General features: G+C 41.9%; 1 protein-coding gene across 2 annotated transcripts in view; it reads left to right on the plus strand.

The window, feature by feature from the left end:
• Positions 1-27,396, plus strand: part of LOC126278662 (uncharacterized) — a 252,376-nt gene that overhangs the window by 165,062 nt on the left and 59,918 nt on the right. For both annotated transcript variants that reach the window (XM_049978896.1, XM_049978895.1), the window contains exon 3: positions 17,650-17,849. In XM_049978896.1, the coding sequence (XP_049834853.1) occupies positions 17,650-17,849 (200 nt within the window). The remainder of the gene's footprint in view (positions 1-17,649; positions 17,850-27,396) is intronic.

The raw sequence follows: 27,396 nt of genomic DNA on the forward strand, positions 1-27,396 counted from the left end.
GCGGTTCCTGGTGTGTCCGCTGTGCCGTGCGTGTGATCATTGCTTGTACAGCCCTCTCGCAGTGTCCGGAGCAAGTATGGTGGGTCTGACACACCGGTGTCAGTGTGTTCTTTTTACCATTTCCAGGAGTGTATAATGCCTGATAAACGCAGTGCAATCCATGTAATCCGTCATCTTTGTGACTGGGGTAAGCGTCGAAACGCAGAAGGAGCTGGTTATCATAAAGTGCAGAAAAATACGGATTTACATTAAGATAAAGGATCTCTGACCTAAAAGATGACCACTGTACGTAGGTGTGTTGCTCTGTAAACTAAGACACATTCTGAAAAAGAGCGATACTGTGTAGTATGCATTTACTGTACCGTAGATATAGTACATATGTACAAAGCTATAAAAATTTAAGTTAACTTATAAGCTAGTAAAAAATTACTTAGGAAGAAAGTCAATTACACATTTTTGTGTAGCAAATTAAATCCTGGACTTCGCTGCAGTGTTCCTCAATTTCTTGATCCACAAGATGTCCATATGTGTTGCGGCTGAATTCACTCGATGTATGACGGGCAATGTCAAAAGTATTCTTCGCGTCGATGTGTCTAATCCAGGTATGGCTTACGTCATCATCATTGTCCGATCCCTCGTTCACAGGTGTTTCTTCACCACTTTTTCCAAAACAGTGTCAGTAATCTGGTTGTCATTGAGCCTTTCACTGGTTTCACAGTCTTTATTACATTGGGCAATCCACTGCTCAGCTTTACTGGCAGGCACATTCGACTGTACAGTTTGTAAATCTTTAAAGATTTCCTGCGTCTCGTTGTTGTTTTCGTCTTAGATCTGCTCAGTTTAGATCGTAACTGCCGGCCAAATCTTAAGCCAAGATTTTCGCAGCGTGTCAGTGTTTAGGTGCTTCCATGATTCAGTAACCGTATAGATATGATCTCTGACGTTGAGATATTTCATAGCTACAAGCACATTACAACGCTCTTGGGAATTTTCTAAGATTGAGCTGATGTACTTTCTGCGGTACCGCCTCTTTAACCATTCTGTCACTCCCTGATTCATTGGCTGGATAAGTAATATGACGTTTGGTGGCAGGAAGATAACTTTTATGTCCCTTTTCACTAAATTTTCGTCTGATAGACATGATAGTATATTAGCGTTTTTGTTACAAGTATTTTTCAACTGTGAAACGAACTAGTCGAAAAACCAAGATTTGAAAAGATGCTTGATTGAGGTAATAAACCGTCAAGGAAGATAAGTCAGTAATGTTTTTGAATGTCCTAGGCTTTCTCTATTTGCCACTAGCGAACAGGGGAAGCTTTTTTGTACCATCATCATTGCTTATCTTTTTTAGATTTCACTCCTGCCACAGTTTCATTTGGTGTAGGTAGAATTTTGCTTAGCAGCGTTTTATAGTTAGGCTTATCTCGTCTACGTTATGGACTTGTCAAGGTAACATTTTATTTTCTTCGACATTTCCTGAAACTTCACGGAAAAGTCCTTAGCAGCCTGGGCATCACCAGAAATTGAAACAAATCCAACGCCATGATGGGTTTTACAGCCTTTAGCAGCTGCGAACTCACTTCCGGCTTCTAGTTTTTAATGCTGAGCTATTGTCTTTCCTTTCTTAATAGGCCCAGATATTATGGTTCCAACCCTCCTTTCCTGGTGGAACCACATCCACAAATTTGTTGTAAAGAAGTTCAACTTTTTCAATGTTTTGCGATTCTTAAAGATCGTTTCCGTGACCACTGTACATGATTCTAGGTTTTCTTCCAATTTCTTCTCCAATCTTTAACTGTCGTAACGCCTACATTAAATCCCTTGGCAATTTTTTGTTGTGATTCCTGTTGGTCCTGTCATTGTAGCGCTGCTAATTTTTCCTTTAAGAAGGGAGTAACGTGTTTACATTTCAATCCTGACATGTTAAATAAAAAACCACGCACACACAGGAACACAACTGTACAGTACACATGATGTAAAACAAATACTCAGTACCGTAATGAACACAAAAGAAGAAAGTCGTAAAACCTTCGATCAGTAAGCACTAAAAACTTCACACTGCAGTACAGACGACGACAGAAACGATGTGAGAGATGGTGGAGCACTAAAAGGAACAAGCGATAACAACTAATACCTGTAAACAACAATACAGTAAAAACGTATGGCGGGACAGGTAGTGAGTCAGCGCCACGAGTCGGGGCAAGTCTGATCGAGCACGATCGGATCAACCGGAGCGGCGGACCAGCCGACAATGGACGAGAGGCCTTCTATTGTACTCTACAAACCACCTTACAGTATGTGATGAGGGCGAGGAGGGTATTTCATACCATTATTAGAAGAAGAAAAGAGAAGGGGGATCCAGTGCTGGAATCAGAATTTAGGAGAGCTTTGGAGATCTTAAAATAAAATAAGGCAGAACGGATAGATAACATTCCATCAGAAGTTCTAACATCATTCGGAAAATTGGCAACAAACGGAAGATGTTCGAAATTCTAATAAAAATAGGGGTAAACTATAGGGTGAAATGGGTAATATACAATATGTACAAAAGCCAAGAGGGAACGATAAGAGTGGACGACCAAGAACAAAGTGCTCGGATTAAAAGGGTTTGTTCAACTTCCACGTCGAAGAAGCAATGATGGAAATGAAAGAAAGATTCAGGAGTTATACTTTAACGTGAAAGGATATCAATGATACTATTCGCTGTCCGCCCCCGGTAGCTGAGTGGGCGCCGCCACGGTAACTCAGCGTTTTCTGCCACAGGGTTAACTGCCCTCTGTAATAAAAAACTGAGTTGATAGAACAACGACGAACTGAAATGGCTGTCTTCCGACGTCCGCCCCGACCAGATACAATGAACGAAATCGAACAAAATGAGATTTAAAAAAAGTGGTCAGCGCGACAGACTGTCAATCCTAAGGGCCCGGGTTCGATTCCCGGCTGGGTCGGAGATTTTCTCCACTCAGCGACTGGGTGTTGTGTTGCCCTAATCATCATCATGTCATCCCCATCGACGCGCAAGTCGCCGAAGTGGCGTCAAATCGAAAGACTTGCATCAGGCGAGCAGTATACCCGCCGGGAGGCCCTCGTCACACGACATTTTATACAATTCGCTGATCACATAGATATCCTGAATAAAGTGAAGCAAAATTACACAATGTGCTGAATGGAATGAACAGTCTAATGAATAAAGAATATGAATTGAGAGTAAATCGAAGAAAGACGAAAGTAATGAGAACTAGTAGAAATCAGAACAGTGAGCAACTTAACATCAAGATTGATGGTCACGAGGTAGACGAACTTAAGGAATTGTACTACCTAGGTAGCAAAATAACCAATGACGGACGCAGCAAGGTGGACAACAAAAGCACACTAACACTGGCAAAAAAGGCATTCCTGGCCTTAATCAAACATAGGCCTTAATTTGAGGGAGAAATTTCTGAGAAAGTACGGCATTTTTTGGCTGTGAAACATGGAACTATGGGAAAAGTGGAACAGAAGAGAATGGAGCATTTGAGATGTTGTGCTGAAGAGAAATGTTGAAAATTAGGAGGACTGATGAGGCATCGAATGAGGAGCTTCTGCGAAGTATCGGGCAGGATAGGAATATGTGGAGAACACTGACAAGGGGAGGGTATAGGCCGATAGTGCATCTGTTAAGGCATCAGGTAATGACTTCAAGGTACTAAAGGGAACTGTAGAGAGCAAAGAGGGCAAAAACTGTAGAGGACCACAGAGGCTGGAATACTTCCAGCAAATAGGACGTAGGTTGCAAGTGCTACTTTGAGATGAAGAGATTGGCACAGGAGAGGAATTCGAGGCGGTCCTCATCAAACCAGTCAGAAGACTGATGACTAAGAAAAAAAAGAAAATCAATGATTTTCTATCCTATTAAATTTGGGCACTGACGCTCTGTACGAACGCTAATCTCTCTCACCATTTTTTGATGATCCTTTCGCGAGGTAAACAATGGTGGCAAGAGAATTGTCGCACGGTCTTCTAGGTACTCGGAATTTACCCAACAGAGTTTCGCGAGGCAAACGTTTACTTGCTTCCAAGGATTTTCACTTCATTTCTCCAAGCGCTAAGTGGAACTTTGTCCAAGCTTTCCTGTATTTCTGTTGAAATGCCCAGCGATTACAGTTTTCTGTAGGCCACTGTATTGTCAGTAAACAATCTCACTCTATGGCTGATCCTGTATGGTAAATCATTTATGTTTGTTGAGAATATTAGGGGTGCTGTCGCTCTAGCTTAAGGTAAGACCACGCTGAGCGAAACTGCACTATAGTTGAGTGATACTACATTACGTGACCAAATTTGTTTACATGAAATCGTATGAGACAGAACATACTATGCGTAGCGGAATTGCGAGGAGCAGCATTGCGTGACAAAGCTGACGAGCTGGCGCCCTATTTTGTATCGTTTATACCGATCGGTACAGTAGATAGCCTCGGTAGTGACGTCATTTTCAGTTCTTTGGTCGTAGTTGCTATTTTGTTAATGTCTGGGGCCTGTTACCGATCGCTCTGTCGGCCAATTTTTTGACAACTGTACTGAGAGGTTGTTAGATTTCGGTGTGACCACTCGTTCGGGTCAACGTGATTCTTTACAGCTATCATTCATTATTTTACAAACAGTGAATGGTTTTAGTTTCGGATTTTGTGATTATGTTTTACTGAAGAATCACCAGAACGTATCAAGTAGAAAGTGAGCTCATAATAGGCTGTTTTCCTTTGTTAGAAACAGTTTGTATTGTTGATACTGTGAATATTCTCACAAAATACCTGTTGTTTTTATGTGATTAAGAGTTTAAAAATCATTAAATTTCAAGATGTCAGCTGAGCTTACGTATATCACATGAATGTTAGCTGAAATTGCTAATGACTTTGCGTATTTTTTCCTGTGAATGGTTTAGTTATTAACTATGGAAACACCTTTACAACTTTTAAGTAACAATGTAAAGCAGTTTTGTGGAGTCTGAAAGTGGAAATCTTCCAAAATTCATGCATTTGCAGCTCACACCCACGTCATTCTTCAACGAAGTCAGCCTGCGTCCCTGTCTATTAAACTTAGCAGAAATAGAGCGCACTGTGTGCGTTGGCCGTCTGGCCAGTTGGTTAAGGGAAGAGACTAATGCCGATTGTTGGAGGTTCGCATCCTGCTGGATATAAGACTTTTTTCCTTATTCGTGTTTGTAACACATTGTGAGACTATGTTATTCGTGAAAGTTAGGTATTTTCGTGCAATATTCGTTGTTATTAGTAAGAGAGCGTTTTCTCAGTAATGAATATCTTCGATTTTATGACTTCTAAAAAACGAAAGATAAAATTACTACAGATGAACCTGCTGTGCGCAAACCAACCGACAATGCCATTTTTTTGTTTGCTGTCACAAATAACTCACCATTCTTTTTCCGAATGCGTAGCGAGTTCCAAGAGTGTGATTAGACAGGAATCTAAGGGCTAAACTTAAATTACAGCAAATGAGACTAGAGGCATCATTTTTATGCTCTTGCGTGCCACAACCATTTACCTGTGATCGAATTTTTAAGAACAGTAAACAGAGATGGAAGTTGCTCCCCCCCTCCCCTCCACTCCCATAATATTTTAGACTATACCATCACGTACGGAACATTTTGATTCATCAAGTACATGCTATAAACATCGAAGATCATCAGTAGCTGTATTCGCCACATATTCTCGAAAAGGCGTTTTTAAAATTTTGTTTTAAGAAGACAGGGTACTTATAAATGGTGGAAAAATCGAAATGTTTTATGACCTTATTAAATTCTTTAGTCTTTCCTGATTACATTGATATATACATATAGGGTTTCAAATGAAAAATTTCCTATATATACAAAATTTTAAAGTTACAGTCATGTATACCGCCACGCCCCCTTTATTTCTGTTACAGAAACCAGTATTATTTCGAAAAGGATTCTGAACTTTCCGTTTCCAGCGATTATATATATGATACATTGTATACGTTGGTAACAGGGCAGGTTTCTAGTGTCTGTAAATGACTATCTTTGCTAGTATTTACTTTTGTTCGCTGAAGCAGTTTGTTCACGTGTTACTGATTGATGCCGAAGTGCTACATATATTTGTGGTTGCACATATCCTTTAGTGTGCAATAAATACGAACTATGTCACGCATCAAGAAATTCAGTAGAAGGAAATTCCATGGTAACCAGTCCACAAAAACAAAGCAAGCCACACTGTTGAAATTAACCTATGTATCAGTTCTTTAGAGATGAAACTCCCACATGGCACCCCTCCTGGTCATTCATATTTTTTGTGAACAATGATGCTGTTTGTTGTGGATTTGTTGAGGTTGACGTGGGCATCTTATCTTCTTTGATAAAGGAAGTGGCGAAATGTAAACAATGTGATGGTGTAGACTGTCTGGAGATAACTGAACAACAAAGTAGCAGGAAGGGTTTGGCTTCAAAATTAGATGTTCTGTGTAGATCCTGCAATAAATCTACCTCAACACTGACGTCGAACATTGTGCATAATCCATATGATGTGAATTTGAAGTTAGTTTTTGTAATGCATGCAACAGGAAAAGGATAAAAGGCTGCTCAAACGTTCTGTGGATTGTTGGACCTTTCTCCTCTTTCCAATATGTTCACCAGGTACATAAATATACTTTTAGGTGCCTTGATGGTTGTGTCTAAAGCATCTAAGAAACTTCCAGTAGAAGAAACTGTAAAAATTACTGGAAGCAGGAACATTGGTGTTGCACTTAATGGGACATGGCAACGTCGAAGACACCGTTCCTTGAATGATCTTGTAAGTGCTACTTCTCAGGAGAATGGAAAAGTTGTTGATGTTGAGTGCTTATCTAAGTACTGCCACACCTGCCATGGTAACAGTAAAGGAAAATTCAATATCAGTGTTCTAAGAAATATGATCGTTAAAGTGGAGGTATGGAGTGTGATGGAGCTCTAAAAATATTTCAGAGGTCGGTAACCGTTTATAACGTTAAACGTACAAAGTATCTAGGCGGTGGTGACTCTAAAGCTTTCTATAAAATTAATGAGTTTAATGTTTATGGTGATACCTTGGTAACAAATCTGGAGTGTTGTGAACCTGTGCAAAAGAGGATGCATGCTAGATTGAGGAAGCTACGAAGAAAAATGAAAGGAAAGTTGCTATCTTATGGAAAATATCTGTCTGACTGAGGTAGATAGATATAAACGGAAATAGACCTTCTTCAGAGTTATTATGGACCGGCCATTAGACGAACTGTACTTCTGAATGATGTTACAGCAATGAGAAAAGTTGTGTGGGCCACCTACTTTCATCAGTTGTCCGCAGATGACCACCCTCTTCACGGACTTTGCCCTGAAGGAGACGATTCTTGATGTGGTTACCAAAAAGCAAAAGAAAGTGGTCAAATATACCATCCTAAGCATTCTATTCCTGAGCCTGTTATGAATGAAATAAAACCAAGTTTTAGAGACCTGAGTGACCCTGTTTTGCTTAGTAAATGTCTTCATGGGTGCACCCAGAATACAAATGAAAGTTTCAGCCATTGCATGTAGGAAAGATTACCCAAAAATGTTTTTGTAAGACTAAATACGTTTAAAGTTGGTGTACTATATACAGTGATATGTTTAAATGATGGAGTGATAGGAAGGTTGGAAGTCCCGAGAAATTTATGCGTAAAATATGGCTCTAATATGGAAGATCAATTGTTTGCATGTGGCCGACAATGAGTGCATGAAGCTGAAAGATTCGCTCGTCAAGTTACCAATGAAGCAAGAAGCGCTGAAAGGAATGCGAAGAGGAAGCTTGAAGAAATGCTGTAGGATGAAGACTATGCTTCAGGAATGTTCTGAGGCACAGTTTAATTGAACTCATATCTTCATTCGCAATTTCCCACAGGTTGTATTTTTCCGAATTCAGGTACAAATATTTCCTAAAGTTTTTGACGCATTGCTCTAATTTTTTTCTGTAGCTTGCAATAGGCCAAACTTATGGAGTATACTTAAGCTTCATTGCAGAATTGGCTAAATTATAAAAACAATAACATTTTCATTAGGAAAAAAATTATAAAAATTAAAATGTAAGATGCTATATTTTTAATCTTTGTAATATACATAATAGGAGGAATTAAATAGGACTAGTACCTCAGCCTTCATGTCATACATATCAGGGAAAAATTTGGTCTCCTTCAAATGTATAAAATTGGATTAAATGGTACCTCAATTTGTGGAAGCATTTTGGAAAAAAGTGCATCAATTTCTTTGTAATTTTTTAATAACCTCAAAGAGGTTCAAAAATATTCAAAATACTTCTAATTTGCTTAGAAAGTGTGGTGCATTATCTGATATCAACAAAGAATCTCTTAAAAATATACATTATAAACAGTGCATGAAAGAAATATGTGTTGATTTTTACATAATATTGAGCCGGAAAACTACCATGTATCCTTAAGGCCCAAATCGTTGATGTATAATATAGGGAAGTAGGCTATTTCATCATATGGATTTCTTGGAGCGAGTTGCAACCATATTCCATGCACCTTATTCTTTGACACTCTAAAACAGTTTATTTGGGTGTCTTTTAAATTCATCTGTACAATGTGGCCCTACACACCGTTCTTAACTCATTTTCCAAAACTCAAAATCCAACACGACATGTCAGTCCGAAAATGACATAATATGGTATTTATGACGAGAATAGCATGCCTGTGTCGGCTAATAGCCACTTCAGGTTCTGCTGTGTGCACTGCAGTGCACAGGCAAAAATCTGTGGCCACTTGTTTTTGATTGGCTGGTTCGAGGAGAACCATTAACAGTGAATCGTTTCGCTAGAATCATGCGGCATCGCTTCCAAAATGATTACAGAATAACGTGGAATCTCTCCTTCGGTAACCAAGCCGCTGGGTGCTCTCGTCTGTCGAAGTGATCGGCAGAAAGGCCGAAAGATAACAGAATAGGGCTCCTGACCAACTACGACACGCCATGCAGCGTTACGTAGTTCCATTGTCCCTTGTGAGGTATATAAAGCGCCACAGCTCTGCTTGTCATTCATATCGTAGCTTTCCAGATGTGCAGAACGAAATTTTGGTTACCAATATGGTGTTAGACAAGGAAAAGTTAACTGTATGACTAAGGGGATATTCAGAGTTATATCACCTTCAAAATAAACATTATATGAATAGTACCAGAAGAAGCAACTTGTGGAAAGAAACTACCAAGAAAATGGGAGTAAACATAACATACCAATATGTGTAAATCACTTTTTTATTTTGTGAAATGGACCGTTCGGACATTATTTTTTAAGATTGCGTGCTTATTATATTTTTTATTACTTATATTCTCTTCAACAACATCCCATATTTAGCATATTGTTTTGCCAGACCAAACTATCTTATAAGTTATTGAAATAATCTTTGAATCTACCCTGTACGTGGATGGCAACAATTAGGAAATCGTCTCCTGTATGAGGAAGGTCTCATAATTGTATCTCTACAGTCCCTTCATTTTCAAACAACACTGTATCATGTATGAGAAAATTATGCAAGGCTAAATTCGGAAGCATCACTTTCTCCACATGTTCTGGAGTGTGACAGATCGTGCGATAGTAAATCCTAAATATTTGGCAGATTACTCCAAAAGTGTTTTGTGAAACTCTTCAGGTTCTGCTATGTCTGTAACAATATACGTTTTTGATTGGTCATCTGAGTATCAGGATAAGATCTTACCAAAGAGGTATTTAATAGAAGAGCTTTGTCTTCAACATTGACGTGAGGCAGTCGAACATTTGCGGACGAGGTGATTAGTGTTTAACGTACCGTCGACAACTACACTCCTGGAAATGGAAAAAAGAACACATTGACACCGGTGTATCCGACCCACAATACTTGCTCCGGACACTGCGAGAGGGCTGTACAAGCAATGATCACACGCACGGCACAGCGGACACACCAGGAACCGCGGTGTTGGCCGTCGAATGGCGCTAGCTGCGCAGCATTTGTGCACCGCTGCCGTCAGTGTCAGCCAGTTTGCCGTGGTATACGGAGCTCCATCGCAGTCTTTAACACTGGTAGCATGCCGCGACAGCGTGGACGTGAACCGTATGTGCAGTTGACGGACTTTGAGCGAGGGCGTATAGTGGGCATGCGGGAGGCTGGGTGGACGTACCGCCGAATTGCTCAACACGTGGGGCGTGAGGTCTCCACAGTACATCGATGTTGTCGCCAGTGGTCGGCGGAAGGTGCACGTGCCCGTCGACCTGGGACCGGACCGCAGCGACGCACGGATGCACGCCAAGACCGTAGGATCCTAAGCAGTGCCGTATGGGACCGCACCGCCACTTCCCAGCAAATTAGGGACACTGTTGCTCCTGGGGTATCGGCGAGGACCATTCGCAACCGTCTCCATGAAGCTGGGCTACGGTCCCACACACCGTTAGGCCGTCTTCCGCTCACGCCCCAACGCGTGCAGCCCGCCTCCAGTGATGTCGCGACAGGCGTGAATGGAGGGGCGAATGGAGACGTGTCGTCTTCAGCGGTGAGAGTCGCTTCTGCCTTGGTGCCAATGATGGTCGTATGCGTGTTTGGCGCCGTGCAGGTGAGCGCCACAATCAGGACTGCATACGACCGAGGCACACAGGGCCAACACCCGGCATCATGGTGTGGGGAGCGATCTCCTACACTGGCCGTACACCTCTGGTGATCGTCGAGGGGACACTGAATAGTGCACGGTACATCCAAACCGTCATCGAACCCATCGTTCTACCATTCCTAGACCGGCAAGGGAACTTGCTGTTCCAACAGGACAATGCACGTCCGCATGTATCCCGTGCCACCCAACGTGCTCTAGAAGGTGTAAGTCAACAACCCTGGCCAGCAAGATCTCCGGATCTGTCCCCCATTGAGCATGTTTGGGACTGGATGAAGCGTCGTCTCACGCGGTCTGCACGTCCAGCACGAACGCTGGTCCAACTGAGGCGCCAGGTGGAAATGGCATGGCAAGCCGTTCCACAGGACTACATCCAGCATCTCTACGATCGTCTCCATGGGAGAATAGCAGCCTGCATTGCTGCGAAAGGTGGATATACACTGTACTAGTGCCGACATTGTGCATGCTCTGTTGCCTGTGTCTATGTGCCTGTGGTTGTATGAGTGTGATCATGTGATGTATCTGACCCCAGGAATGTGTCAATAAAGTTTCCCCTTCCTGGGACAATGAATTCACGGTGTTCTTATTTCAATTTCCAGGAGTGTATGTCATTAGAGACGGAGCAGAGATAAGGATGGGGAAGGAAATCGGCAGCGCCCTTTCAAAGGAATCATCCCCAAATTTGCCTGAAGCAATTTAGGAAAATCACGGAAAACCTAAACTAGGATGACCGGAATTGGGTTTGAACCACCGTCCTGCCGAATGCGACTCCAGTGCTCTAATCACTGCGCCACCTCGCTCGGTCGAACTTCCGTGCCTGGTGATTCTCTTGGGCCCTGTGTAAGAGATATTTGTTTTCAGTTTTGTTGCTATATCTGACCATGAAAAAATCCCCGCGTCGCCTTTCCATACGAGGTCAGAAACGTTCACATGTATAAATTTATAGTCTTCCTCCTCATATAACAAAGAAAATTATTAACGCATTCATGTCACTTCCGTCCATTTTGCTCGGAGGTAGCCGAACAACTTAAATACAAAATTTGCTACATACTGTCGCGCCGCTGCAGGCCTAATACCGTGTACTAGAGCTGCGTCGAGCTGCGCCCTTGTGCTGTAGTGCAGTTCGGCTCAGTGCGTATGTTTCAGGTTCGCCGGGCGCAGCTTTCACCTGTGTTAAACATTCGCCTTCCAGTATAACGGGCTGTATTTATTAGTTAGAAATTCGTCGAGGCAACTGCATGTCTGCGAAGATACTCGTGTGATGCTGTTATCGGTCAAGGGTGTGGTGAAGTGTCGAATGCCGTTCGGAGATCTGAGAAGGCGGCGTCTAGGGAAGGCGGCATCTACCTGTTTGGCTGCATCTGCTGTCTGCAGGACATCGTGTATATAACAGACACGACTTCTGACGAGACATATTTTACACATACACACACACACACACACACACACACACACACACACATGGACGACGATAAAATCCACACTGTGTCTGGAACAAACACTGCTCGTTCTCCCGTTCTCAGTGAGGTTCTTTCGCAAATTACGAGTGAAAGAAGTAGTAAAGGGCATATTGAAAGTTCATTCATGAATAAATTTAATTATGTTTTTCAGGTTCTTTGGCTCTTTACGACATTTCCCGTTTCCTGTATCCAGTATGCAAGTGCCTCTATTATGTACATCGTCATTTCTCTTCTTCGCTTTCAGAAGAACCGACTTTTGTATTTTTTTGCACGCCGTCTTCCCACCTCCTACCTTCCGCTATATCGATAAAACTAAATCCTATTTCTTTCTGTGCTCTTCATTATACGTTCTGTCACATTAATTGCTTCTTTTACTTGCACTTGGCACCCACCTGCTTTAACCATGGTAATCTGCAGCTTCTTCTTATTATATCCATCTCTACACATTGTACTTTCATTCCTAATTATTTTTAGCTAAACGTCCAATACTTCTAAGATATACTGCATGATTTGTTGGTAATCGGACTGTATATCCGTTTCTTAAATCAATTTCTTACGAACTTGCTTCACCATGTCACACTTAGCCGTTCTAAGGCCTTCCAACTTCGTCTCATGCTCTACACTATATACTTTTCAGAAGCTGGATGCTTTTCAAAAAAAAAAAAAATAATCCGACATACCTCAATTGTTTGCGGTCCATATCAATGTTCTTGTCAACTATCAAACCTTCTTGAACAATCATTCAACAAAATTTTGCGCCTTCGCATAATTAATTATTAGTTATTGTTTACCATTTTATGCTTCTAAGGAACAAGATGGAACAATGTGAATAAAAGACCAAGAGAGAAGCGCACGGATTGAAAAGGGTGTAAGGCAACTATATACTTTCTCCCCTACTGTTCGACTAGTATGTGAAAGAAGGTGTGGCGTAAGTAAAAGAAATTTCAGGAAGTGTGATTAAAATTCAAAATGAGAAGGTATGAACGATAAGATTAGACGATAATATTGCTATTTTCAGTGGAAATGAAGGGAAAAAAAAGGCTCTGAGCACTATGGGACTCAACTGCTGTGGTCATTAGTCCCCTAGAACTTAGAACTACTTAAACCTAACTAACCTAAGGACATCACACACATTCATGCCCGAGGCAGGATTCAAACCTGCGACCGTAGCAGTCCCACGGCTCCGGACTGCGCGCCTAGAACCGCGAGACAACCCCGCGGCCGGCGAAATGATGGAAAATTACAGAACATGTTCAACAGAAAGCACAAAGTAATAAACACAAAACAAGGACTGAGGGTAAATCAGAAATAGACAAAAATAATGAGAGGTAGTAGAAAAGAGAGTAGCGCCAAATTTGGCATAACAATGGGGGAGCAAGTAGTGAACGAAGTGAAAGAGTTATGCTATCCTGGAGGCAAGATAATGTGTGATGGACGATGTAAGGCGCAAATAAGAGGCACTGGCAAAGACGTTGTAATTCATTCAGGTACTAAACATAGGCCTTAATTTGAGAAATAACTTTCATGGTAAACTACTCAGTTTTGCACACACATAAAATTGTGCAGGTTCCACAATATATAATCGCGAACGGCTGTTCGACATCTTCAGGTGATAGTACTTGCCGCTACCGCCGCTACTGAACACCTGTTCCATCCAACTGCGAACACCTCACCTCGCATGCATAGTTTCTGTTCAAGTGAGCACATTTGAATTGTATAAACCTTTCGACTTGTGTTCACAAGGGGTGTGGAACACTGATCTAGTCCTAACAATAATTCCGTTATACCATAACTTCGCCGGCCGCGGTGGTCTCGCGGTTCTAGGCGCGCAGTCCGGAACCGTGCGACTGCTACGGCCGCAGGTTCGAATCCTGCCTCGGGCATGGATGTGTGTGATGTCCTTATGTTAGTTAGGTTTAAGTAGTTCTATGTTCTAGGGACTAATGTCCACAGTAGTTGAGTCCCATAGTGCTCAGAGCCATTTTTTGACCCACAACTTCAATTAGAGAACAAGGCTTTTTACCAAGTTGTTAATACGCTAACGCCATAGTATACTTATTTTATAAAATACTCTTATGTTATTATCAATTCCGCCGTCTTGAAACAAGGTAAATACATTACAAAAGATATATTTGGGCGAAATGGCCACGTGGTCAGTTTACTCCATCACAAGACTTACCACTATGCCAAACTGGATCCCTTTACGCTACATACTGGCTTTGCGTACCATAACTAATTAATAAATACGTGGTTTTTAAGGCTAAAATATAATGTAACAATTGACTGTCGCAGTTCATATTTTTTTAATTCATGCAGATTAATTTGTCACATGCCTTCCATTAACTTAAAGGAAGCACAAAATACCGGGTGATCAAAAAGTCAGCATAAATTTTAAAACTGAATAAACCACGGAATAATGTAGATACAGAGTTAAAAATTGACGCACATGCTTGGAATGAGTTGAGGGTTTATTAGAACCAAAAAAATACAAACGTTCAAAAAATGTCCGACAGATGGCGCTTCATCTGATCAGAATATCAATAATTAGCATAACAAAGTAAGACAAAGCAGAGATGATGTTCTTTACAGGAAATGCTCAATATGTCCACTATAATTCCTCAACAATAGCTATAGTCGAGAAATGATGTTGTGAACAGCACTGTAAAGCATATCCGAAGTTATGGTGCGGCACTGGCGTCGGATGTTGTCTTTCAGCATCCCTTGAGATGTCGGTCGATCACGATACACTTGCCACTTCAGGTGACCCCAAAGCCAATAATCGCACGGACTGAGGTCTGGGGACCTGGGAGGCCAAGCATGACGATACACGTGGCTGAGTACACGATCATCACCAAACGACGAGGAGCGCAAGAGATCTTTCACGCGTCTAACAATACTTTGGTTTTTTTGGTTCTAATAAAACCCCATGTCATTCCAAGCATGTGTGTCAATTTTTACCTCTCTATCTATATTATTCCTTGGTTTATTAAGTTTTTAGACTTATACCGACTTATTTATCACCCGGTACTTCACAGCAGAGGAGTCTGCGCAACTATCGCCACGAAACCGAAGAAATCTCTTTTAATAGTTTTAAGTCTTCACCACTAGGCAGCAGCATTTTTCCAAGAGAATAAAACGAAATGATCTCTCTCCCCTCTTGACCACTATAGCCGTCCTTACCCTAATTCATTCGTATATCGCAAAATTGTTTTTCGTACTCATCGTCATTAAGTTACATTTTTCCACATTTAGATCAAGATTCATTCATCAGTACAGGGAATATATTATCTGTTACATAAAAGAATAAACTGAACACGCAACTGCCACTTGCAAACTGCAACAATTACCCAACGACGTCGAGCGTCAAGAACTTGATCTGAGGCTGTACACAGCCTGAAAATAAAAGTGAACCTCCCATAAGGGAAGAAGGATACGGAATGGTAGAGGTTGGGAGGGTATGTGATGTTTTTCAGTCATTACAAAATTGTTTCTTGAGTAAAAAACTCACATCACTAGTCGACATAGTCTCCTGTGAGGAAAACACGCGTGGTCCGGCGATCCCCCAGGTTTACATCCCATCCAACAGGTTCAGTCAGACTCTGCGAAACAGTCGTTGACTGCAACCATCACTTCCTCATTTCAGGAATATTTCTTCCGAAAAAACAAAAGTTTCAAATTAGGGAACAGGAAGAACTCACCAGGGGCTACGTCTGGTGAACAGGATGGAAGAAAGTCGTTCAAAGCCAACTTTTGCCGAAATTGCTGATGTGTGGGATGGTATTCTGGTGAAAGAGCACTTTTTTGTGTACCAAACTTAGTCTGTTTTCAGCCACCTCAAGTTGGCAGCAATGACGCATAATAGGGCCCAGCCATTGTTCTGCCCTTCTCCAAGCAATCTTTTAAGATAATTCCTTAAAAATCCCCAAAAAAGTGGCAATCACCTTACTAGCTGACAAAATGGTCTTTGCCCTATTGAGTGCACTTTCACCAGCCTTTACACGTTGTTTTGACTGCCGTGTCGAGAAGTGAGGTGAGTTGTTTACGCAAGAAACATTTTTTTGTTTTGTTTTTTACATCGCAAGAGTCTGCTCAACTGTTTAACGGAGTTTGGCATAGCAGAGAAATTCATCAATCTGATAAAGTAAACGAAACACGTACAAAGGTGAAGATGGGAAACCGCGTAACTGAGGAGTTTGAAATTGTGACAGGACTGAGGCAAGGAGACGGGCTGTCCCCTGTCCTGTTCAACTTTTTCCTCGAGAAGATCGTACTCCAGACCTTCCAAGAGAACGAAGGAACTGAAATCGAAAGAAAGAGACTGGCATACTTAGCCTATGCAGACGACATCTGTTTACTCTCTAGGTCGGAAGAGGAGTTGGAGCAAACGACCAAAGCACTAATGGAGGCTGCAAGCAAATTTGGGCTAAACATAAACGAAGCCAAGACTGAGTACCTCGTTATCACGCGTGGCAATTGTCAGACTGCTGATCATCTACAGTCACTGCAGGTTGGGGACCAGTCCTACAAGAGAGTGCAAGAATTCAAATACCTAGGGGCACTTTTCGCTGAGGACTCGTCATGTGATACAGAGATCAATGCCAGAATACAAGCAGCGAACCGATCTTACCACAGCCTAGCACAACTGCTTCGGTCCAGATATCTCTCCAGACAGTTCAATATTCGACTGTACAAAACCCCTGTTGTTCTATATGCTGTGAGACAGGGCGTATCCGGAAACAGGACTTCCATAAGCTCCTTGTTTTTGAGAGAAAAGTGCTTCGGAAGATCTTCGGTCCAGTTCTGGATGCAGATACAGGGGAATGGAGGATCAGATACAACCGAGAGCTTGAGGAACTATACCAGCAGCCCAACATAGCAGGAACTGTCAAAGCCAAACGAATGCAGTGGGTCGGCCATGTGGCCGGGATGGAGGATCACAAATGGACTCGGAAGCTCCTGGATTTCGCACCTACAGGAGACCGCCAGGGAGACCCAAGAAGCGCTGGAGGGATGGACTCCATGAAGATTTAAACCAAGTGTCAATAGATATGAACGGATGGTGGCCGGAGTGGCCGTGCGGTTCTAGGTGCTACAGTCTGGAGCCACGCGGCCGCTATGGTCGCAGGTTCCAGTCCTGCCTCGGGCATGGTTGTGTGTGATCTCCTTGGGTTGGTTAGGTTTAAGTAGTTGTCAGTTATAGGGGACTGATGACCTCAGCAGTTAAGTCCCATAGTGCTCAGAGCCATTTGAACCATCTTTGGATGGCGGAATACACCAATGGACAGAATAGAGTGGAGAAAGAGACTTGTAGATGGGTGCAGTCCACTGGGTCTGATCACGTAGTAGTAGTGGTAGTACCAGCTGTTTGAAACCAACCTCGTATATTGACATCTGGCCATGTCTTCTGGGTGCTTCACTTCTTTTGTCAGGCTGTAAATTTTTAAATTTATAGAGTCTTATTCAGGGGCAGACTAGCCGACTGTGCATACAATAGACCTGGGGAAGCACATCCGTAAGAGTGTTGGTGAGAGCTGGCGGTGCTCCCGGTTGCAGATGGGCTGCGGCTGCTGGAGGTCCGGGTGCCGGTGCACGCGGTCCGCGGGCAGACGGCGCGGCTGGAGTGCCGCTTCGACCTGGAGGGCGAGTCGCTGTACTCGGTCAAGTGGTACAAGGACGGCCGCGAGTTCTACCGCTTCGTGCCCAGGGACACGCCGCCCGCGCAGCTCTTCCCGCTGCCCGGCGTCGCCGTCGAGGTGAGGTGCCTGGCGCTCCACACACACACACACACGCATGTTGTGGGAACACTTACTATAACTACCAGTTTCTCCAACAACTGACACATTCGTAAGACATTCAGTTACCTGTGGGCTTGGAAGCATAATAATTTATCCCAACTACACCTACTTTACGTGACCAGGCTAAGAGAGCAGGTGTGGCTACTAGGAAGGTGTTCGAGGGTAGCACTCTGTTGTGGGAATACTTACTCTAAGTACCACTTTCTCTAACAAGTGACACATTCGTAAGACATTCAGTTACGTGTGGCCTTGGAAGCATAATGATTTATCCTAACTGCACCTAAATCTTACTTGTACTACCGAGGGCTCACAGATGTTATTAGCCCTGTCCACTTAAGTGTTTATGACTCTTATCTTCTGCCTAGGATGATGATTCGAATCCTTATGTAGTTAACGATTGGTGTGTGTGTCTTTCCTATATACCTTGTGCCCTAACGCCCCATCTGCCCGTTTAATAACCAATACATCCAAAAAAATTAGTTGTCCATTCCTCTCTTTGTTCATAGTGAATTGTATCTTTGGATCACTCAGTTCCTCTTCAGTATGATTCCATATCACAAGGTGTCATCCATGTATCGATACCATTTCACAGAGCTTTTTCTGGCCGATTGCAGCACTTGTTGTTCGAAAAATTCCATAAATAGATCAGCAATAGCAGGGTTCAGAGGGCTACCCATGGCCACCCCGTCAATTTGTTCATAAAACTCGTTGTTATATTGAAAATAAGTCGAGGTTAGACAATGTCGAAACAAAGGTATTATATCAGTAGGAAACATATCAGCCATGTAAGAAAGAGCTTCGTCAACAGGAACCAAAATGAACAGGGACACTACATCGAAACTGACAAGGATGTCACTTGGACTAACTGTGATCTCCCTCAGTTTTTCGATAAAAAGCTTGGAATTTTTAATATGAGTGTCAGTTCTACTTATATACGGTTGCAACAAAGAAGCAAGATATCTATCCAGCTCTTGAGTAGGAGCCCCAATGGCATCTACTATCGGTCTCAATGGGACATTGGGCTTGTGTATCTTAAGTAACCCATACAGTCTAGGAGGGTAAGCTTCCGTTTTGCAAAGGTATTTTGATCTTCTGTAGGAATGGAAGAGCGTTTTATTAATCGCTGGGTACCACTTAACACTTTCATTGTAGGGTCCTTTTTCAATTTTTATAGATGGTTGGATCCAAGAGGTCACTGGTATAAAATTCCATGTAGCTCTGGCTTGTTTTATATTGGAACAACTTAATACCCGCCTAACGGAACACAAAATGAACTGTAGATTGGGACAAATTGGCAAATCAGCTGTAGCGAAACACATTTTCAAAGGCGATGATCACGAAATAAAATTTAGTGAGATAAACGTGATAGATAAGACCTCTCATTATTATACCCGCATGTATACAGAAGCTATGGAGATCTACAAGCACGAAAATAATTTTAATAAAAAAGAAGAAGGATTAAAACTAGAGAAGATATGGCGGTCGACTTTGTACCAACGAAGTGACAGTTGATTACCTGTAATCGAGAGAGATGGCACTAGCCATAGATAATTTTAAAGTTGGAAAGCACGTGATGAGTGGTGGCGCCATCTAAGCGCTCTATATAAGCGGGACGTCGAGTGTCTAGCAGCCAGTCCCCGTCTCACCTCAGAAGATGTTGCACGCAGTAGGCAACGAAACGTCAGGAAGGAGAAGAATTTTTATATATGGACCACGGCAATTCAGCCCGGAAGTTTTAATTAATCTCATAGACTGTCTCTCCACCTTTTCTTTGGTCTCCCTAAAGGCCTGCTTCTGTAGGGAGTAAAGATTCATAGATTTCAAAGGCCCTCGATTTATCTCCATCCAGTCGACGTAAGCTGCCCAAACAAACCACTTGCTTCTCATCAGGATTACAATATTTCGCCGGATCCTCCATACTCCAGTGATTTCATATTGTACCGGACCATTGATCTTCCTAAAGACCTGCACTCGAAAACGAGAAGATTATTAAGTTTTTCTTTCAGACTCCCCATGTTTCTCAAAAATACAGCCCTACACATTGTATCAGTGTTTTGTAAAACCGGATTTTGAAAATCCTTCAGGCACTGCGATTCTTAAAAACTTCATCGAGACGGAAGTACGACTGGGTACCGGTTTGTATCCTCACTTTGATATAATCTGCTTTACTTTAAAATTCCTTGACAGGCTGCAACATACACTGAAGAGCCAAAGAAGCTGGTATAGGCATGCGTGTTCAAATACAGAGATATGTAAACAGGCAGAATATGGCGCTGCGGTAGGCAACGCTTGTATCAGACAGCAAGTGCGTATAAGACAACAAGGGTGGTGTTATAGTCGGTGCACGAACGATGGGACACAGCAGCTCCGAGGTACCGACGAAGTGGGGATGTTCCCATACGACCACTTCACAAGTGTACCGTGAATAACACGAATCCGTTAAAACGTCAAATCTCCGACGTCGCTGCGCCCAAAAAAAGATCCTGAAACAGCGGGACCAGTGACGACTGCAGAGAATCGTTCAGCGTGACAGAAGTGGAATTCGTGCGCAAATTGCTGCAGATTTCAATGATGGGCCATCAACAAGTGTCAGCATGCGAATCATCGATATGGGCTTTCGGCAACGAAGGCCCACTCATGTGCCCTTGATGACTGTACGACACAAAGCTTTAAGCCTCGCCTGGGCCCGTGAACATCGACATTGGACTGTTGATGACTGGCCGGACGAGTGTCATTTCAAATTGTATCGAGCGGATGGACGTGTACGGGTTTGGAGACAACCTCATTAATCCATGTACCCTGCATGTCAGCAGGGGACTGCTGAAGCTGGTGGATTCTCTGTAATGGTGTGGGGCGTATGCAGGTGGAATGATACGACTCTGACAGATGACACGTGCGTAAGCATACTGTCTGATCACCTGCATCTTTTCATGTGAACTGCGCAATCCGACGGACTTGGGAAATTTCATCAGGACAATGCGACACCCCACACGTCCAGAATTGCTACGAAGTAGCTCCAGGAACACTCTTTTGAGTTCAAACACGTCCGCTGGCCACCAAGGTCCCCAGAAATGAACATTATTGAGCATATCTCGGATGCATTGCAACGTGTTATTCAGAAGAGATCTCCAGCCCCTCGTGTTCTTTTATGGATTTATGGAGGGCCCTGCAGAACTCATAGTGTCAGTTCCCTCCAGCAATATTTCAGACATTAGTCGAGTCCATGCCACGTCGTGTTGCGGCACTTCTGTGTTTTTACGGGGGCCCTACACGACATTAGGCAGGTGTACCAATTTCCTTGGCTCTTCAGTGGGTATGAAGCTCAATGAGATGAGTTCGATCAGTTTCTGCCTTGGGCTCTTTCTTGTATCCCTGTCAAACATGATGCATCGTCTCTAAAGAAGGGTTAGATTACCTTTACCAGTGGCTACAGTGGGTCTCTTGAATAAGTACGGGTCCGGCTCATTAACAGATACTCGTCTTCGAGTCATTCAGCAGGAGGCAAATCTTGCTTGCAGCCGCCTCCATGTGTGTGTGTGTGTGTGTGTGTGTGTGTGTGTGTGTGACGAGCGCGCGCTGTCAATGTTTGTGCCTAACTGCATGTGTTTGTGTTTGCCTTGGGTCATTCAACGAAAATGAGTAAGAACGAATGTGGTTAAAATGTTCTGAAACAAATAAGAGTAAGTCTGACGCTATTACTCTTACTAATTCCCAACTTCATTCACGGTTACCAGCACATCCATGTAGCCTCCACGTTATACACATCTACCTATAAAGGGAGAAAATTGAAGTCCAGCGACAACGACTAGGAGGTGGTTCAGGGTTTTTTTAGGGGTATTTTGGTAGAAGGGATGCAAGTTTTCAGTGGATCGGCAAGAAATAATATGATTTCATTGGTTCTCATCAGGCTCAGAATATTTGGCCGGACCCTCCCTACCCCAGTCATTTGATCCTGTACCGGACCACTAACCTTCCTAAAGACTCTCGAAAACGAGAACGCAATTTATTTGTATCTGTACTGCTCTGAAAATATGTACAGTGCCATGAGAATGCCAGCGATGTGCAGAGTGTGTCTTGCTTGTATACGGAGTTGTCCACAACTTAATGTTGACAGCACTAATGCCACTGTTACTCTTCGCCTTGGAGCACGCATTCGCTACTGCTCTGTTCTATCTCGGGTTTCATTTTCCGGCAATGTTAGTTTGACGTTAACAATAGGTTTGTTTATTAATAAGTCTTCGGCAACCAGTCACGATTTTTCTTTATTTTAATTTTCGCACAGTGCTATTCGGGAAATGATTCCCATTTTCAAGTGTGTTTTTGGTGTGCATTAAGCCATTTTTATTGATGTTGTCAATGTGTGAGAGTCTGCTTCATTTAAAAAAATGGTGCAAATAGCTCTGAGCACTATGCGACTTAACTTCTGAGGTCATCAGTCCCCTAGAACTTAGAACTACTTAAACCTAACTAACCTAAGGACATCACACACATCCATGCCCGAGGCAGGATTCGAACCTGCGACCGTAGCGGTCGCTCGGCTCCAGACTGCAGCGCGTAGAACCGCGCGACCACTCCGGCCGGCTCTGCTTTATTTCGTTGACTTTTACTTTAGCAGATAAGAAACATGCAATTTTTCAGTTGGCTATCGATTCTTTTGGTGAAGGTAGTGACTAAATTTAGGATAATTTGTACTTACAGTTTTCTAACGGTCTCACACACACTAAACATCACAATCACACACAACTTGTTGTACACTTTACAAATCGAAAATACCTTATATAAACAAAACAGTTACGAAGATATTCTTACAGGTAGTCCACAGAGATAATATTATATGTCTTCCACAGATGATGATATGCTTTTGTACAGAGGTTATTTAACTTAACAATTTGGCTCATAAATTACTTATATCGATTTTACAACTGTCTTATTTCTATGTTTCACTATTTTTATTTAAGTATACTATCGAAACATCTGAAGAGATTCACTGCTTCACTTTTCAGTTTTCCGTTTAATATTTTATCTTCTTATTTTCTGTAATATGAATATACCTCCAGTTCTTCTAGCAATCCGTTTTATGTCCGTTATTTAGTCGGTGGGGTACTTCGACATCTTGCTCTATTTTTCCAAATGGGTGTCCTGTATTATGTATGTGAGTTGCTATTGCTGACGTAGTGTGTTTGTTGTGTCTGTAGGCTTTAATGTGCTCTGTGTACCTGGTGTTGAAATTTAGGCCTGTTTGTCCTAGGTAGAACATGGAGCATTCCTGACATGCTACCTATGTGGATCACTTTATATTATGTATCAGTTAGTTTTTGTAGTTTATTAGATGCAGAAAACCCAATTGTTACTTTATGATTTTTGAAAATATTTGCAGTCTTCTGTGATACATTGCCTATGCATGGAATACTGGATATACAATTAGTAAACTGTAAGTATAGCTTATTCTAAATTTCGCCACTACCTTCACCAAAAGAATCGATACCCAACTAAAAAATCTTGTGTTCCTGATGTATTGCAGTAAAAGTCAACGAAATGAAGCAGACTCTGACACATTGACAATATCAATAGAAATGGCTTAATACACATAAAAAACGCACTTGAAAAGTGGAATCATTTCCCGAAACGCGTAGTGCGAAAAGTAAAGTAAAGAAAAATCGTGACTGGTACCAGAAGATAGGTGTATAAACAATCCTATTGTATTCAGTCGCAGGATTTCAAAAACCATTTATAATGGATCAAATCAGATTTGACGTTAACAGTGCTACACTGCAGAATGGTTGGGTTTCTTCATGAAGAGTCGGTGCCTCTTGTATGGGTTAGTTTCGTGTTGTACATATTAGTAATGGCGCCTTACTGCCCTATCCACTGCTACGAAGGAAAAGAGGAAGATTAGTGTTTGAGGTCCTGTCAAGAATGAAGTCATTAGAGACTATGCACTGGTCCGGCCGCTGTGGCCGAGCGGTTCTACACGCTTCAGTTCGGAACCGCGCAACTGCTACGGTCGCAGGTTCGCATCCTGCCTCAGGCATGTATGTGTGTGATGTCCTTAGGTTAGTTTGGTTTAAGTAGTTCTAAGTTGTAAGGGACTGATGACCTCAGATGCTAAGTCCCATAGTGCTCAGAGTCATGTGAAATATTTGAACTATGCACAGGCTTGGATTAAGGAAGGATGGGGAAGAAAATCAGCGATGCAGTTTCAGAGGAACCATTCTAGCATTTGCCTTAAGCCAGGGCCGGCCACGGCGTACCAAACGACCGGATGTGTGGGCTGCGTGCAGATCGAGGATAGTCTTGTCTCGGCTTTGCTCGCTGCTCCTATGAGGAACCCAGTAAACCGCGACATTTCATTTAAGCACTAAGGTGTGGCATTTTTCATTCGGCACAACTCGCTTCACTTCAGATGATTCGGGCGTCAGTGCTGTTTCCCTTCTTTGTTTATTCGTGGTATGAACGTTTACAGGTCCAGTGGCTATCTGCACAAAAAGACTCAGTCTAGCGATATATAATCAAAAGCTGTCAAAAACGAACGGAAATGACAGTAGACTGGGATGAGTACTCCTAATATCTGTGACGCAGTAGCATAATCGACGGGTACCGCATATTTGCTGCGAAACGATGCTGGAATCCCAGACAGAAAGAGTTTAAAGATTTAATTGACAATAAAAGAGCAAAAAACTGAAACGATTGACTTGTGTGGTTTTTTGTTATACACATCAAGAAGCATTTTGGGCTAATTATGTAGGCATGCAGCACGTAAAGAAATTGGTGGTATGAATTTCTCAAGTAGCATACGTTATTCCATTGTGAGTTGGAACTTTTTTCGAAGGAGTTGAACGACCGAGCGAGGTGGCACAATGGTTAGGATACTGTACTCTCATGCGGGAGGGCGACGGTTCGCATCCGCGTCCGGCCATCAATGTTTGGGTTTCCCGTCATATCCCTAAATCTATCCAGGCAAACTCCGATTTCATTTCCCCATCCCCAACACAATCTGCGATTGTTCTCCGTCTCTAATAACCTAGGTGTCGACGGGACGTTAAATCCAATCTTGCTTTTGGAGTTGAAGAGTATGGGGACTTTATATATTGCTGCAGGGTACGCTGTTTAAATCAAGAGGCATGCCTGGAAAGATTTTCCGATTTAAAAGCCGCTATTGTTGAATTTATGAACTGAAAAGAATTGCAGGAACTAAAATTATAATATCCGGAATGGATTGCAGATGTAGCACTTTTAAGTGCACTTAACTGTGCACTGGCTACAAAGAGAATCTGCGAGGTGAGAAACAACTTGCTCTAATATGATTGGAATGTGTTTAAAAAGAAAGTTACATTGTAGAAGGGACAAATTCTGACATGACAAACAGACTGTCGTTCCTTAAGATCACGGGCGTTAAAGGAAACGTAAAGTTTCAAGAATTCATTATGGCCTTGAAAGAATTACTTCTAAACGTATTGAGGCCAATGTCCATGTTACATCTGCTTTGGAGCTGTTTTCGAGATCTTTTCACTTGAAATTGCCTCTTTGCACATTTTGATGTACCTGACTGAAGTGCATTATAATTCCCATTAAAAAGACAAGTCTTTTTTGCGTTAAACCTGTCCAAAACGTCTAGATTGTATTCCTCATGTAGAGTTTCCATAATCAGGTTTCAAAAGCGCTACAATATTTCGATTACCATAGGTGTGTGAAAGATCTTTTCTTCTCTATGAGACTAAATCAGTCGCGATTACATGGCAACTGAGCACGAAAACCTATGAAACTGTCCGCAGGTGCCCGTATTCTAACAGTTTGTATCAAATAAAAATTATGTTATATTGGTTGATTGTTACATAGAAAATAACAGCAACCAGCCAAATTTTACAACGCTATTTATTTATCTTTAAATGCGAACATTTTAGTCTAGTCTTTACCGTGACTGTTATTGACATTAAATGAAACAACAAGTTCACTATTACCAAACACTATTTATTTATTTACACGACGCGTTTTATATTTGTTAGTATGACATTTGTGTGTGAGTTGTGTTACGATTTTTGGAGCACGTTGTGGCACTGTCTAGTGGAGAAACAAAACACTATTTCACAACATGGTTTTGGATTTCTTTTGACAAAAATCTAAACGTATGTCTAACAATAAAAATAAAATAGAATACCTACAGTGGTCAGTGGTCACAGGTTCCTTCTACTGTCGTAACACATCATATGTATACTGTCATATTTTGTAAACAAATATGGAGTCTGGAAACTATTAGATGTAGGGATCTTATAGCAGGAGAGAAAATATTACCACAAAGTACAAAGAATATGCATCGTAACAACATCGTTACAGCATAATGTTTTTTAAAGGATATTGAAGATGTTTTGAATTGTCGAATGCTTGCATTGGAATAAATATTTCAGATGGTATATAAAAAATCCAGTTTTGACAAGTTAATGTAGCTTAAACTTCCTACTCGTTTATACAATCAGGTGGCATGTTACAAACTTTAATTACAATAATTACGTTGTCTACAGTGGTAACACATTGGTTAATGCTTTAAAATATGCAGATGGAAGTACAGTTTGTGCAACTAGTTGGTGTACATATAATTTCAAGTTGACAGGAGTTATAAGCTGTTGGTGTGATGATATATTTGTAAATTAGGTCAATTTCTTGAGCATTTGGGGGCTGTCATGGTAACATAACTAAATATTTATCGTACTTATTGTGTTTCGTGTGTTTCTAGATTTTATTGTTAAATTTAAAATAGTTGTGTGAATGCGTGAATTTGAGGAGGTCCATTAATTCAGTAATGCCAGTTGAAGGGATTTTTTTGTGCTTTGTAGGTTGGCATTGATTATGTGTAGTGTGGGATCTATTGACACAGAGGAATAAAGGTTTTGTATGTCAAATGAAGTAAGTGCTGCTCCATTAGGTACTTCTCTGTTATTGAGATGTTGTGTAAATTCTGCTGTGTCATCAACGGCAGCTGTACAACACTCTTATTTCGTTTCGCATTGTCACATTGTCCAGTTTTGTATGGTGTACGACTGCCGTTGATAATGGTGCAGAACGCAGACAGATGGCAAAAATAACATAACATTATTACAGACAGCACAGTGTGATGCATTTTTAATACTTTTTCATGGCTACACTATCAAGCCTTGGCTGGATAAGGAAACAACTTTAATTTTTCTGTGTACAACTGGACAACAATGCCACCTTCCATTCTTCTTAAGTAAAACTTGTCCTTCTGGACATCCACTTTCAGTGCTAACTGTAGATGGATGGACATTTCTAGATTTTCCCTTCACCTCCCCCAACTACAAGGTGATTTTAATTAAACTTCCGTTACTGTTTACCGTAGGGTGATCCAACTTAATAGTAATTCGGTTCGGACTGTTCGCTGTTCGCTTGTTAGTAATGCTAGTGTCGTGACTTGTGGCAGGCGCCGGTGCTGCTACGGTGACGTAAGGCCGAAACACAAGCTTCGGTGTGCGTTACAGTTGCAGACAATCAGTAC

This window comes from Schistocerca gregaria, chromosome 6 (assembly GCF_023897955.1).
Source record: "Schistocerca gregaria isolate iqSchGreg1 chromosome 6, iqSchGreg1.2, whole genome shotgun sequence".
NCBI lineage: Eukaryota > Metazoa > Arthropoda > Insecta > Orthoptera > Acrididae > Schistocerca > Schistocerca gregaria.